Genomic DNA, 16,427 nt, shown 5'->3' with positions numbered 1-16,427 from the left:
CTAGTGGACAAAAGAGCTGTAAATTAGATTAAGGCGAAACTGGATCCGTTTCCTCATTTTTTTTGGCTTTTGATTTTTTTTATAAAATAACGAAGCAATAGTTTCAAAAACGTTTTTCGTGCACATGTAGAGTATGGATCAAGGTATCTCCTGATTTTTTTCCAGATGGAAAATGTTTTTCGTTTTTGCAGAAACCATTTTTAAACAAAATTTCACAAAAAAATGGTTTCTGCAAAATCGAAAAACAATTTCCACCTGGAAAAAAATCAGGAGATATCTTGATCCATACTCAACATGTGCACGAAAACCGATTTTGAAAATATTGCTTCGCTATTTTATAAAAAATCAAAAACCAAAAATATGAGAAAATGCTTCCAGTTTCACCTTAAGTGGTGAGGAATAAAAAAAGTATTCCTCCAGATTTTTTTTAGATTATAGAATCGAGTTTGATTAGTGAATCACTTCAGAATTCTTCATGAATTCTTGCGGTAAACTGCTGCCGGAATGCTGCTGGTATTCATTCGGGAATTTCCGGTGGAATGTACCTGGAAGACTTGCTAGGATTCTTCGGGAATCCCTGGAGCTATCACATAACGGATTTGTGTAGGAATTCTTGGAGAAGCCTCTCATTAATAATTGCTCATAAGGCATTTATGGAGGAATGTCAAGAGGATTTTCGCAAGATTTTTCCATGAATCCCTCTAAGAGTTCTACTAGGCATTTCTCCGCGGATTTCTCCAGGAGTGCCTTTAGGAATTCTTCTAGGGAAGTTCCTTCTGTGATTTCTACAGGCATTTTCCAAAAGATTTCAACACTTATTCCGCTTGGAAATTCCCCAAGAATGCTGGATTTTCTTCAAAAAATCCTCATGTGGTACCTCCAGAGATTATTCCAGGAATTCCTCTTGGAATTCATCCAACAATTCCTACGAGATTCTCTTAAAATTCAAGCTGGGATTCATGCAATATTTTTTATGGGACTCATGCAGCAGGCTTTGCTGAATCTTCTCTATGGATTCCAATATAATTCTTTTGGGATTCCTTCTGGATTTCTCCAAATATCCTTCTATGAGAATCTATTTGCAAAATTACTGGAAGGAAATCTTCTTTAGATTCCTTTGCGAATTTCTGTTGAAATTGCTCTTGGAATGATGCTCAGATTTCTCCAGGCATTCGTACAGAAATACTATGTGGAAATGCTTGAGCTATCTTAGTTAGAATGCTTGCAGAATGTCATCCTTGGTGAAAATTGTAGGAAAACGCTAATTTACATGTTTATTGAATATCACATTTTAGTATTATTGAGTTATTGGTAAATGAGCCAAACGAATGTCAGGTGATCGAAGAAATCCTTGGCTTTTAGAATATTCGGAAATGGCCAGATCAATTATTGACCATCGACGCAATGCCTATTGACATTCAGATGAAAAATCATGGTCTTTGAACCGTCGAATGATGGGGTTACTAAAATTCTGAAAGTGTCCTTTTTGGATCCCTACCGGAACCGGTTCCGGAACATCCAGAAGTGGCCAGAAGCATTTTTGATCATTGGCGTTATGACTATTGGCTTCTAGATAAAAAAACTCGAATTTTGAGTCATCGAATGAAGAAGTTACGTACAATTCTGAAAGTATCTTGTTTGGGTCCCTAACGGAACCGTTCCCGGAATATCCGGAAGTCGCCAGATCCATTGTTTGCCATCGACGATCTATATCTTTTGACATTGAGATGCAAAATCATGAATTTTGAGCGGTCAAAGATGGGGTTAAGTAAAATGTTGAAAGTGTCTCCTTTGGATTTCTACCGGAATCGGTTCCGGAACATTCGAAAGTGGCCAGAACCATCATGAAATTTGAGTTTTCGAATGATGTTACTCCGTGAAATTCAGAAAGTGTCCCTGTTGGGTCCCTACCGGAACCGGTTCCGAAACGTCCGGAAGCGACCAGCACCTTTTATGATCATTGGTGCTATGACTATTGGTTTCAAGATATCAAATCATGAAATTTGAGCCGTTGAACGTTGTGGTTCTGTGAAATTCAGAAAGTGTTCCCTTTGGATCCCTACCGGAACCGGTTTCGACCTGCTACGCGACCGGAACAGGTCCAACTGTCTCAGAACCATGCATGCACTGTACAAGTGTGCTGGACTAAAGATTTAAAACCGAATTGCAACATGTTTTTGCGTGTTTTTTTTAAGTCCCTGTTTTGATACCTAGGTTTTTCCGGTCTAAATCCGAAACAACGATGATCTTTTATGGTTCCATTGCAAACGTCTAAAATTCAACACATTTGTAAGCTTCTGTAAAATTTTCATCAAAAGCGGATGAAATTTAACCAAGTTACAGATTTTTAAACTTTTGATGTTGGCACCAGGTACTGTGAAGGTTAAGGCGGAAGTTAGTCCAAAGTTTACTGTCTCCATTTCCCCATTATTTTGTAGAGAATCAGAAAGATAGTTTATAGTCACAAGTTTCTTCAGAGCTTGTTCAAAAGCTTTCCTTCAATATTTCCTGGCGTTTCTTCAGGGGTTGCGCAAATAGATTCTCTCGGAATTGATCCAGCAATTTCATATGATGTCTAACTAATTTATCCACAGATGCTTTTAATACATTTTCCCCATGGATTCCTGTAGGAGTTCCATACTTCTCTAAGACTTCTTCAATAGTTCAACTTCAATAATATTTTTTTTTGTTTGTATTTATGTGTATTTTAACTTATGCTAATACTACACTAATTTCAATAATATTTGTTTAGAGATTCTACCTTGAGTTGTTCCATAAATTTCTTAAGATTCTTCCAAATGCATATTTATCAATATATTCATTAATGGTATGGAGAAACCGAATTGCGAAAAGATGAATGTTCATGGTATGGACCAGTTTGTTTTTCTATTTCGCAGGATTTAGAGAATAAGGGCCAAGGGTTCGAACCCCACCAGAAGGTGTTTTTAATTGGAAGGTAATTCTCTGATTTTTTCTTAATTCTGTTTGGAAATGCCATACCAGCCAACAAGGAATAAAAAAAGGCATGGCAGTTGTCTGTTTTTTTTGGATTTCCTTCACAACTTTCTTCCGAGATTACTCTGGATTTCCTCAAAAAACACCAGATAAAATTCTTCCGTTGATTCTCCTTGAACTCTTTTCGTTATTAATCACGGAATAATTTTCAGGAATTCTTCTATTAATTATCTTGCTCTTCTTTCGAGATTTCTTTCGTACACTGAGGATACTGCACTTTTGATTTTTAAAGTTTTCGTCTTATGAATCAGTTATTTTCATTTTTTTTAATAATTCCATAGAACTCGTATGTTTTTCATAAGACTTGTCCTATGAAAAACCTTATAAGAATAATATTATTCAATTATCATAAGATACATTATGAAACGCCAAGTGAATCGCCATTACTTAGGCATCGTACACAAATTACGTAACACTATAGGGGGAGGGGGGAGTCTAGCTTAGCGTTACAAGCCATACAAAATATTTTTGGTTTTCATATAAAAAGCGTTACAAGGGGGAGTCTGAAATTGCCGATTTTAGCGTTACGTAATTTGTGTACCATGCCTTAAGAACAATAAAACCTTCTATTGGCTTTTAATCACTTCAACTTTCGAAGCGTAGATAAGTGCACGAGTTAAGCACGCAATCGCTAAACTAATCGTCCCTGGTTCGATTCCAGGCTGATTTTTTTTAAATTTTTGTTCAAAATGGTTCATAAAAGTATGTGTGATAATCATAAGACATAATTTCAATTTTCGTACGTTATCGTTATGATGTTCATACGAGAACGTTATGAAATTTAAACAGTAGCAGTATGACAATAATAGTTGGTGCTTTGAATCCAAAATCATAGTTTGTAACTATGATGTCCACAAGAAATGCTTATGGTAAAAATTCATGTTATATTCGTATGATTTTCAGAGTTGCAGTATCCTCAGTGATAGGGTCACTCTCAGACTTGCTCAGAGTGATCAAAAAGACTTTTAAAAGAATTCCGGAAGGAATTGAAAAAAACATAAAAGTTGGTCGGAATTGCAAGAGAAATTCCTGCAAAAATCCTAAGATTCTCAGGATAAATCAGCAATAATCGCTGTAAGGTTCTCGGTAAGTGTAGATAGACATTGAATAAATATAAGGAGATGTTCCCGGAACATCATATAGAACGTTGGTACTTATGCCAAGAGAAAAAAGATTTGGAATACCGGCAGGAATCCATAAAAGATTTTTTTAACTACAAAAGAAACTCCGGAAGTAATTGAAAATGAAATTTCGGGTAGTATTCCGAGCAGGAATTCTGGGAAGTGCCCCAAAAGGAATTCCAAAAAGTAATCCCAAAAGATTTATAAAAAAAAATCGTAGGATTAATCCTAAAAAGAACTCAAAGAGAATTACTAGATGAATATCAGAACAAATCACTTAACGAATCTCTGAAGGCAATGCTGGACTAATCCTTCGAGGAATGGTTGCAAATCACATAATCAAGCAATGGATAATATGAAGACATTTTAGGAATATTTATTTGAAAATACTTTCGGAACTGACATCCTCAAATTCATTCTGGATACATTGGATCTTATGCGCAGTTTGCTTGAAAAATTTGAAATAAAAATTGAGATTAAATTATGCACTTTAAATTGCGCAATTTTGTCCAGCAATCACCATACATAGATAGACTTAATAAAGACTTAAAGGATGGCTCTCCTCATAAACTTTGTACAACATTCTCACTGGCATGCACTGATGTCAACATCAGGAACACTCAGTGGGTAAACTCACTGATATTGAGATTAAAATATGCCCCATGTCGAAAATTCTAATTAGTAGATACAATGACCAGAGCCGTAGCGTGCGATTGGCCAGGTTGGCCCACGCCAAGGGCGCCAACCTCAGAGGGGCGCCGAAAAGGGTCAGGGCTAGAAGGAAACAGGATAATGCTATTGTTTTCTTGAAAGTTATCAATATTTCATTACTTATAATATGTAAGATTGATCATGTGTATTTACGTTCTCCTGAATTCTAAAAAAAAACAGATTTCTCTACATTATTTCGAATACATACCGTGATGTTAGCTGGCATTTTATCTACTATTTAATTTTGAGAAATTGTTTTTTAATGAACAAAGCGAAACCTATGTGCTTTAGAAATTCTAGTGCAAGTTTGTTTCTCAAAATTCCTAAACATTCCCACTGGCGAATGTCTTGAGGTTACTTCCGATGATTTTCTTTGCATTCATTGAATATTTTACAGTTTTACAGTATTTCAAATGGAAAGTATTCAGATGATGCTCTTTCAGTTCTAACCATTGTTATTTCCTGTAAAGGTTTATTTGGATATCAACTCTTGAAAATCTAGCAGAAACCATTCAAGTCTTATAGTTTCTTTCATTTCCTCAAAACAAATTTAATACATAAGAAATTACTTCATAAATTTCACAAAGTATTTCTTCGGAATTTCTTTCTGGAAAGAGATTTCAGAGAATAGCTCCAGAGATTTTAACGGAAAATCTTTTGATGATTCTTTCAGAAAAAAAATCAATTCAAAATTCCTTCTGGAGATTCCTCTCAATTTTTTTCGAAGGACTATTTTGGGAATTCCTCCAGAAAGACTTTCAGGAAGTTATCTAGGAATTTATTCAGAAAGGATTCCTCCGAATATTTCTCCCGATAGTTTTATTAGATAAACTTCCATGGTTTCCTTTGAAAATGCCTGCAAATATTCTTTCAAAAAATATTTCAGGGATAATTGGTGGTCTTCGTGGCCGTGCGGTTAAAGGCGTCAGTCGTCTAGGCGTTTCGTAAGCCTCGGAGTGCGGGTTCGATTCCCGCTCCAGTCGGGGAAAACTTTTCGTCAAACGGAAAATTCTCCATTGGACCACTGGGTGTTATGTGTGTTGTCCGTTGTCTCGTGTATGTAAAGTTCAGTCTGTGCAGCCTCTGGCTGAAGACGGTGTAGTGTCTTTTTTAAAAAAATTTGTGAATTTTCTTCAAGGATATCTTCAGAACCACCTTCAATGCTTTCTTCAAAAAATCCGCAAGGGGTTGATATTTCTATTTCTTAATACTTGTATTCCTTCAGAGATTCCTTATGAAACTTTTACAGAAAATCCAGCAAAAATTCTTCCAAGTATTATTTTAGAAATTCTTCCAGTGTTTCTTTACAAATTCTTCCAGGAATTCCTTCAGGCATTTCATAATGAACTGCTCCATGTTTTCCTGAAAGAATTACTAAATTAGTTCCATTGGAAATTCTTGCTGAAATGTCTCCCGAATTCTCATCAGGTATATTACTCCGGATATTCCTGCAGGAATTCGTCCAGAGATTCTTGCATAATTTCGTTTCAGCAGGAATTCTTACAGAGGTCCCAACAAAAACTCATATATAGATTTCTTAAGAAATCCCTCCTGAATGTCCATGTTTCATCTAATAATTACTGAAAATATTCTTACTGATCTTCTGGGAAATATGTTGATCAAACTTCAGAAGAAACCTTTGGAAAAGTAATTGGAAAATTCTGGTAAAACCAATTGAACTTATCTCCGAAAATGGGTAAAACAAATCGTTTGTCGATTCCTAAAAATCCCTGAAACTCAATTAAGTTTTTTGACACCAAATTAAGTTGAACGTTAAATTCAAAAAAGAAAAAAAAAACTCAAGAGTTGAAAAAAATGAATAATTTCAAACTTTTACATATTTACAATGTCCAATTGTCGTGGGGCGCTAATTTTGATGCTTGCCAAGGGCGCCATGGGGCCACGCTACGGCTCTGACAATGACTATAATAGGCGTATTGGCATCATGTTGAAATTCAATCCACAACCAAACTACCAATTACTTTGAAAGGATCATAGGGAAATGAGAGAACATAATTATTCAAACAATATTCAATAATTAATAAAAAAAAATACCTAATTAAAATCCTGTATATTGAACAGCAACGTTACACTTGTGCAGCACAGAATACTCCCACGGTCGCAAGTCTTTCAAGATCAAATAGTTTTAATTGCTCCTGGCTGTGTGCCACTTCAACCACCATGCTATTAATTTATTCCGTTCCGAGTGGTTTTATTACTATTTTATACTATATATGCACAACAAAATTATATGTCATACGCGAAATGATCAGCACACGTGCATAGTAACAACAAATTCCAGTCGTGTGTTCTGAACGATATGCACTGTTTCTAAGGCTTAAACAAGTTTATTATCAAGAGGAGAAAATACGACATTGGTCTCCTAATTTTGTATAATTAATTATGTTCACACATCTGGATAAGTATCGAAGCCAAAACCCCCCACTCACTGCTCAAAAAATTTTCTTCCCAAGAAGCAACAACCGGTTTCTACTTACGTTATTAACATATTGTCATGTATTGCTGTATCCTGTCGATGTTATCGTCGAATATGATCCAAAATTATAATCCACGTGTGATCTGCGGCAGCAGCAGTAGCGGCCGTTGAAAATCCGACCGCGTACGGATGTGTCACGGCTGATTATTCAAGGTCAACTATTCCACTACGTTTTTCGCGTACAAATTTTCACCAGTCGTTGTGTATTTGTCACCGTCGTCGATGTAGATGATATGCAAGTTGAAACTTCACGAGCCGAAGCATGGATAGATTTTTCCGGAGGCAGACAGGTTAACTTACACTATACACTACTTATTAAATATTATATATTTTTACACTGGCACGAGATGACATGTGAACTGCAATGTAGAAAAATTTCGAATTAAACAATTTGGCCAGGATTTTCCTGCGCACACTACTGCACTTGGTTTCTTCGCATTTTCGGATGATATTCTCGGGAAGAACGCGCGACGTACCGGTTTCGCTGGTTGAAGTTTGTCCGCACGAGCGCAAGTTTTCACAGTCACTAAGCACTAACTTCTGTTCGCGGTCGAAGTTCTAGCAAGAATACATGCTCTCCACTGTAGTAGCACTGACTCGAAAGAACGAGCTTGCGGAGAACGCAGAAGCACGAGAGACTTCTGTTTAACGAGCTAATGAGAGCGACAACGAGGGAGAGAGAACGAGCAAAGCACAGCCAACGAAGGACTCCCAAGCGTTTACACACGCACACTTGACTGCAGCACTAACTGCATACTAATCACAACATTTAAATCTCATTACCAGCGACGACGACGACGCTGACGCTGAACAGTGTTTTGGGGCAAGTTTGTTTTCTCCGTGTCATGGCGGGTCAAAACGCGATCGAACTTTTCGCACGAGATTGCGCACATGTGTTGAAATCAGCTTCTCTGTGTAGCGCTAATTGGAGGCGATGCATGAAGTTCGGAAAATGGCTGCGTACCTACCAGCGCAACGCGATTCCGGTGAACAAATGGTAAACTTTCGATTTTTACTCTTTTTGTGCCGTGTTGCCGTGCCCCAACAACGGTTGCTGGTTTCCCAACCCAGCCGCCCGTCTCGATCCGTAAATAATCAATTTTTAATTCTTCACCGGCGCACGCTGCTGCCTTGCATTTATTTCCACAGCATTTGTTGGTTGAAGGCCACACGAGCGCAGCCACCGAGCGAGACCATGGACCAATCCTGCCCGAAGTGGCGTAAAAGTAAATGGCGCGGCGGATGACGGACGACGTCTTCAACGCGTCGCATGTTTTCACACTTCAGAGACACGCCTTCCACCATACAGCAGTTCAATGACGGTGATTTGGCAATTTGTCTGTATTGGCTCTCCACAAACTTTGGTTGGGCCGGGTGCGAGTTTGAGTGACCTTGATGTCGAGTATCGGTGGTAGAGTAGTGGCGGAGATGGATCCGGCAGCTGGCGTTATTGGAACTCATTTAAATTTTTATCGGAAAATCACGGAACCCTGGCGAAACTACTCGACATTTTTTTACGAATTCCTAGAAAGGTTTCTGGTTTAGTTTTTGCAAATGAATTGTTCGATTTGTGACTTACAAGACGGCCTTGGTATGGCCACTTGGCTAACGCTCCTGATTCGTAAGGAGCAGGTCTTGGATTCAATCCCTAACCCGGCCCTTTCCTCCTACTTTGTGTGTATCTATCAACATTGTTACTCTTCTCTACATATTCTTTTCTTTTTTGGGGTTACATCTCAACTGGGTAGAAGCCTGCTTATCAACAGGCTCTTCAGCGATTTGGGTGACGCCTTTGGTACTACAACGTCTTCCATCATAGAGCGGCTTAGAGAAGCTTACCCTTTACGGTCTGTGAAACTATGAAAGGAACCCCTTGGTGTAACTCTAATTTGGCAGAGATCAGCCTGATCCGTGTAGCTGCTGCCTTGGAAAAGCACTACCGATCCTTTTCAAGGTGTATAGCGATCCGTGCCGAGGAATACATGATCGAGGGGTTGAAAAAGTTACTGGATTGTTATGGTGCCTGTGGGCACCTGGGCACCCCTAACTGTAATTTGTCCCGCGCTACTCGTGGAAATCCAAAATGAGCTTACATAACAATAATCAGAAATCAGTTAGTAGCGTAGTGACGAGGTTAACCCCTTTGCGAAGAGCGGGTTAGCTAGATCTGCTCCAAGGAGAGTAGAAACAGGAGGAGGTATCTGTACGCAAAGTACCACCGTAGGAAACCCGATTTTCTCCCCAGCTAGCGAACCAGAAAAGGTCATGGATGGAGCGTGGTTCATGAGGGCCATCCACTAGAATAGAGATCGACTTTCTCCCATGGATGTGGCTTCGCAGCAGCTTGACTCAATCATTGAATTTGCATCCTCGAAGTCTTAACTCAATATGGACTTCCAGCAGACCTTGTTGAAACTTCTTAAGTCAACGGTAGACTATGACAACTACGTCAGTACCAAGCCCGTAAAGCTGAAAAGGCCGAAGTTTACCCAGACCCTGAATGCGAAGGCCTTCGTCTGCGTAGGGTACGTCAAACGCGATTGCTTGCGATCAGCAATCGCAGATACATGCGAGACAGTCGTCAGGGGAGGAGCTACTACGCGGTGCCCGCAACGCCAGGAGATTGTTAACCAAGATATTAAAGGGCAGTAAAACTAGCAAGTCTGACTCCAGCCAGGCGTCACGGAAAGGTCGAAGGTAACAGGCTAACAAGAGGGATGACGCACTGACGCACTCGTCATCAAGACAGATGAATCAAGGTATTCTGAGTTCATGGAGGACAGATGCCAAGCTCATGGATCTTGGAGCCGACGTACACAGTGAAATGATCCTAGAACTCAAGTGCGATAAAATCCACAGGGGTGCCACCTACAAATGTTTGGTGGTAAAAGTCCTTGCTTAGGGTGATGGCATGAGGACCTTCACCACGGAAACGTCTCTAAAGGTCTGAAGCCTGATCGAGATCACGTACTTGGACACAGCTTGACATGGCACAGCGGCAGCAGTTAGAGATGCAGATGGCCACCGCAGCTGTTTGGCTATTAAATAGTCCGACAAGGACAGAGATAGCCTTGGTATAGCTATCTGCAGCGAGCACCTTTCGTAGCTCGCGCGGTTGGCCACCACCACCAGCACCACAATAAATGCTGAATACAAAGAGCGAGATTTTTTCAACGTGTTGTCAAAAATATTACGGCACGATCACTCGAGGGTTAAAATAGGTATGCCCAAGGTGGGCTGGCATGTCTGCAAGTTTGCTTCAAGTATCTTGAACCGGAACACAAGCCATGGGTTGTTAAGGTTCAAATAAGAGCAAGCTTTGAAGGCAATATGTATGTCAGGCAGTCGCTGAATGGGGTACACATATCACCATCTTAGCGGATCTATACCGTGTACCCGCCGGTATCGGCAACTGGTTTACGGGTGGGTTTAAAAAGGCGGCGACATGGACAACGTACCCAGTCCAGGAGTTGGTGTCTACTTCATTATTTCTGCCATGGAATAAGGGAACCGTTTCACGGACCAACGAGGTCAGATCCTGCTATGAGTACTGGCTATGGTAGATGTCGATCGGGCTAATACCGCTACCTTCAACCGTAAAGGAACGGAGTCAATTATCAACGTTACTTGTCGTATACCTGGTCTAACAAATAGTTTGAACTGGAGGGCTGGACTATGGCTATAGTCATAGCGATCACCTGGCGGTTCGCTACAGTATCGACTACAACAACGGCAACAGCGAAAATGGTGGCGTTCGTGGCTGTTAAAGTCACGCTCAAGACCGAGATAAGAGTAAGCCAAAAAGGCATGCTATGTGCCATTACAAACCAACAAGGTTGGGATGGCCAAAATAAGTGGTGTAATGGCTTCTAACAAGCAGTCTCCAGAGATACTATAGTGGACCCTGGAAGGGCTCTTTCCTGGGGAATGTGACTCACTATGAGGGAAGGATAGTTGATGAAGTACTTGATGGGACAGCAAAATCCTGTAGCGTAGGTAAGGCCCCTGGTCCGTGCCTCTGGAGCCAACCTACTGAAGGCCCCTGGTCTAAATGGAGTTCTGAACCTAGCCTTGAAAGTAGTCATTACCGAGGCTCTCCTGGGCTATTCAGATTTGTATACAGAAATCTCTGGATGAGAGAGTGTCCCAAAGGTTTGGAAGTGGCAGATTCTTGTCCTATTGCCAAAGAAGAAGAAAGCATCCATTGGCATTGAGCAATATGCTTACTCAACACAGGTGAGGAAGAAGCTCGAGAAGATCAGCCTCCAACAGACTGTTGAGGCACTGAGGCACACCGAGGGTGTAGAGTGTCTCTCGAGTTATCAATTCGGCTTCCGGAAGGGATCAGTATCAGGTCATTAGGCCAAACAACTTTAGGCCGAAGTGCGTTAGACCGAAGTACGTTAGACCGAATGGGCCACATAACCTCAGTATGTCCAATGTTATGGAATGTCATGTACGACGATGTTTGAGGTTGAAGTTCCCGGTGGGCGTGGTCATCGTTGGCTTTGCAGTGTGCTACTTTTTTCAATTTTTCTTTTACATGTACAACTTATATAGGGAATCGCGCCACTTGGGCGGTGGCTTCTATATTCGTCTGTTTTCCACTATAACTCAGTCAAATTTGAATCAATTGACACAACTTTTGGAATGTGGTGAGATAGGTATAGTTTTTACCCGTGTACAACAATTCAAGTCAATTGGTTCAAAATTGACTGAGTTATATAGGAAAACAGACGAATATAGAAGCCACCACCCAAGTGGCGCGATACCCTATCTGGTTTTAAAAATTCCAAAGAAAAAATGCACATATTCTAAAATTAATGCCCGGTATGCCGCTGATTCAAGAACAACAGAACTGCCGACACAGACAACCTGTCTAATAGACAGGGGTGCTAAACAGCTTTAAAAAAAATCGTGCTGATGTTGAAACGGTAAACACAAGGAGTCGCACGCGGTGGTGTCAGTTTACCTGCCTGGCGACGACGACCACGACGGCGGTGGTAACGTCTTGGTCGCGGTCGAAGTTGTGAAAATGTTGGAATTTCACAATTTTTGTTTCAGCAACAACGTGTATGGATGTAGGTAGGTAGGTAAATACAGCTCCGAGTGAGCGATGCCAACAAAACCACCCCAACCAACAACAAAGACCCGATCTGTTGAGCCTTGATCTGAGCTTGAGCTCGTGTGTTTTTCTGGGCTCCGGGTTGGATAGTAAACATTGACAGTCTCGTCGCCGCCGCACCAGGTGAGAAGAAAGAGAAAGGTGAGGAAAAGAGGCAATACCGTGGCAAATAAATTGCAAAATTTTGTTGGTGAATACACAATCGAATCACGCTGAAAGGTTTTCTGCGGTTTTCAGCTTCTCGGGGCAACTCGATACAGCTCATCACGTCCATCAAAGAAGGTGGTAAGTCAAGCACTATAGGCACGGGTAGGGGAGATCGGGGTGGATTGTGTCTACCAGTAAGCAAAGCTCGAATGAGTGTAAGCCAATGAAAAGACTGAAAATGGTCGTTCTTCCAACACAACGTAGTTTATATCGATTCCCCAACCTCGTGGAGCACACAGCACTAGGGCTGCATCAGCAAACGACGGAGCGCGTTCGCTTCAACTCAACTGCAGGGTTGCGACGCGTTGTTGGCAGTGACTTGAAATGTCAAACTTGGATAGTGCCTACCACTTAGAAAACATGTGTGGTGGCGACCAGAGGTTGGACTTGATCCGATCGGAACTAGTTTTTTTATTTTTTCGTCGTTCACCGTCTTAAACTACTTCTAATGCGCTTGCGACACTTTAAGCACCAGTTGATCTTGAAAGTATAAACTCTCGCATTCTCGCGCAGCTGGTGTTACTGCCCAGGTCAATGATTTTTCCGTTGGACTGGTATTCATCGGTGGTGTGCGTGCAATGCCAGGCGTACTGAGACCGGTATCCAAAAAAAAAAAACAGATCAACGAGGTGATCGTTATTTGTCCAATTTGCGATGCAGGATCTGAAGAGACAATCTTGACATGTACTACTGATTCTATTGAAACTGTAGTGCTAGGTTGCTTGCAATATATTTTATTTATTTACAGGTATTTCACTAACACACATAGATGTATTATAATTAAAAACCCTAATTTATCCACCTAGGTGATGGCGCCTTTCCGTGTCTTCGAAAACCTATTTGAACAAAACTCAAGTGACATGTTGATGAATATCGCACTTTCATACGTTTAACAAAAATCCATTTCATGGCACCAGAAATAATTTCGTTGATCTGGCTTTTGATGTTTGAGTCTCAAACTTGAGAAAACGCCACTATGTTAAATTTGAGCAGCCAATTTGGATTTTAGACCGCAATCTTGGATGTTTTGGTCGTTATTTTTGGAATTCATGTTTTTTTCCATACCAGATATACCCATATTGCATGGTTTTAGAGTCCATTAAATAGTCGCCATCTTGAATTTTGTGACGCCATCTTAGATATTCTGGTCTCCATTTTTAAACTCAGGTCATCTTCCTCATACCAAATATATTGCATTGTTTTAAATCCTCAAATTCTATTAAATAGCCGCCATCTTTAATTTGGAGCCGGATTTTTTGGCCTCCATCTTGAATTCTAGGCTACCACATTTGATATTATTTTCGCCATTTTGGGAGTCTAGACATCTTCCCTATGCTAAACATACCCATATTGCATGGTTCTAGACTCCATTAAACAGCCGTCATTTTGAATTTTGAGCCGCCATCTTGGATATCAGATCGCCATCTTGGAAATTCTGGTAATTTTTGGACTCCGGACATCTCCATACAAAATATACCCATATTACATGCACGGTGTGTCAAAAACCGTTATTAACAAAAAAAAATGTCCACCCAAGTGGCACCCGGCATTCGGAAGATATACTATTCTAGTATCTACTCTGAAAATTTGGAAATGTTTCATCGAGGGAAACTAAAGTTTTTGTGATTTGAACATTTTGAGCCATTTCTATAGGATTTTCTTATATGAGTGAATATGCACGCACGGTGTGCCTGATACCACTATCAACAAATAAAAATGTACTCCAAACTCACACCCGGCATTCGAAAGATATACTATTCTAGTATCTCCTCCGAAAATTTGAAAATGTTTCATCTAGGGAAACCAAAGTTTTTAGTGTTTGAAGATTTTCCTATATTGTCATAGAATAAGCTCATATATGGCAATATTGTCATAGAATGTTTCATTGGCTCTTCAAATCAAAAACAAATATTAATAAGTTTCACAAGCACCATTCCAAAGATACAACATTCAAACAACTTCTCTGAAAATTTGACAATATTTCATTGAAATGATCGCAAATTACAGTGGTTTGAAAATATAAGATATAATAAAGTATATTGAAAATGTAGTAACTTCATAGAATATTATTTCAATTTCTCATGTTAATCATTCCTCGCAATGAATATATATTTTGTAACTCATCTAAAACTTTGATTATATATTAGAAACTCAGTAGGTGTTTTAACGTGTTTATAGATAAAGCGATAGTATGCATATCTCCAATGAAATTGAAATCAAAGCTCAAAATTGTTGTTACTGATGATCATTCAAATGTAAAATTTTTATGTTCACGGAAGACACGTTGGTAACATGACGTATAAATGCTGGGTAGTAAAACGATTAGCATTAAGGTTTACTTTAAAAGCTTCAATATCTTAAACATTATACCAACGATTTACAAAGCTTCTTAGGAATACCAAGACATTGGGCTGTTAATTCAGTTTAACTCTCTTTTCACCATGAAACATTCTCAAATTCACCGACAAGATCCAAACATATTAATAACGCTTAAAAACAAAAAAAAAAAAACGGTGCCAAACACTTAGAAAGTTTATGTAACCAACGCTCACGGCGTGCCACATTTTTCTTTGTATTCGAGTAGCAGGTAGGACTTTGAAATCTATGTAAATACAAATGCAGTTTAAGTTTTGTTCTGTTAGTTTTCACCCAAGATTTATGAGGCCAAAAACATGGGAAAATTGAGAGTTTTTGAAAATCGGGTTTTCATACAGTTTGAATGGGGACTTGGGCGCTTGGCTAGGGACTTGAAACGTCAAAAAACTCAGTAGGCAAGACAAAGTTTACTGGGGACAGCTAGTATTCTTCATTACGCCAACAAAGCTAGCCATGAAAATGATTCACACTTCACAGGTCATTTTGACAGACCACACCTAGGACCACACACATGCACAAAAAGACAGATAATAAATTCTACTTTATCGATCTTGTTGCCGTCCTTTTTAAGCTCATGTTACATCTGCCAAAATGACCCGAGATCTGTCAGTCATTTTGAGGATAGGTTCGTTGGTGTAATAAAGAATTAGTTTGATTCCCAAACTACGGTAATTGACATTCCTCTCAATGTAATGTTACCAAATGTGAAGCGGACCTGGTGTAATGGTTAGAACACTTGACTATCACGCCGAGGACCTGGGATTGAATCCCACTTCCGACAAACTCACAAAAAGTGAGTTTTTCCTTCGGAAGAGAAGTAAAGTGTGGGTTCCGAGATGAACTAGCCTATGCTAAAAAACTCGTTTATACAGATAAAAAATTGTTTCAGAGTTTTCAGAGAAGTTGCTTGAAAATTTATTGTACTTTTGGAATTTGTGAAACTCATGACACCGTTCAAGATTAGTTCGCGTTATAGGACGAGAAAAAGAAAACAATAGGGGTTTGGGACCCTAGAAACTCTAATGCGTATGTCAATTGAACACCCCAAGTTCTCAATTCAAACTTCGGTCTTCAACTGTGTTGTCCCGTTCCAATATTTTTCGAAAATTCTTTCACTATGACACCTCTAGGGTTCCAAAACCCTGTTATTTTTCTCGCATCTCATAATAGGATTTTTTTTTTAAATTTTGTTTAGCGATGTTATTATTTGTTTAAGATATCAAGTGTACCGTATGGCAATATTCCCATATATGAGCTTATTCTATGAAAATATAGGAAAATCTTTAAACAGTAAAAACTTTGGTTTCCCTCGATAAAACATTTTCAAATTTTCGAAGGAGATACTAGAATAGTATATCTTTCGAATGCCGGGTGT

The 16,427-nt window shown here is 39.5% G+C and overlaps 1 protein-coding gene across 6 annotated transcripts in view; it reads right to left on the bottom strand.

Moving 5' to 3' along the window:
• Positions 1-16,427, bottom strand: part of LOC109432219 (ABC transporter G family member 23) — a 270,435-nt gene that overhangs the window by 76,591 nt on the left and 177,417 nt on the right. The window contains exons 1-2 of one of the 6 annotated variants that reach the window (XM_029866977.2): positions 7,769-8,846; positions 7,346-7,703 (exon numbers count right to left, since the gene is read on the bottom strand). The exons of 3 other annotated variants lie outside the window; for them this stretch is intronic. In XM_029866977.2, the coding sequence (XP_029722837.1) occupies positions 7,346-7,356 (11 nt within the window). In that variant the 5' untranslated portion in view covers positions 7,357-7,703; positions 7,769-8,846. Of the gene's footprint in view, positions 1-7,345; positions 7,704-7,768; positions 8,847-16,427 lie in introns of those variants that run through there. 2 more of the 6 variants (XM_029866978.2, XM_029866976.2) reach the window with 2 other exon arrangements.

Source organism: Aedes albopictus, chromosome 1 (genome assembly GCF_035046485.1).
Source record: "Aedes albopictus strain Foshan chromosome 1, AalbF5, whole genome shotgun sequence".
NCBI lineage: Eukaryota > Metazoa > Arthropoda > Insecta > Diptera > Culicidae > Aedes > Aedes albopictus.
The sequence above is the reverse complement of the archived record's forward strand: the minus strand, read 5'-3'. Positions and strand labels throughout refer to the sequence as shown.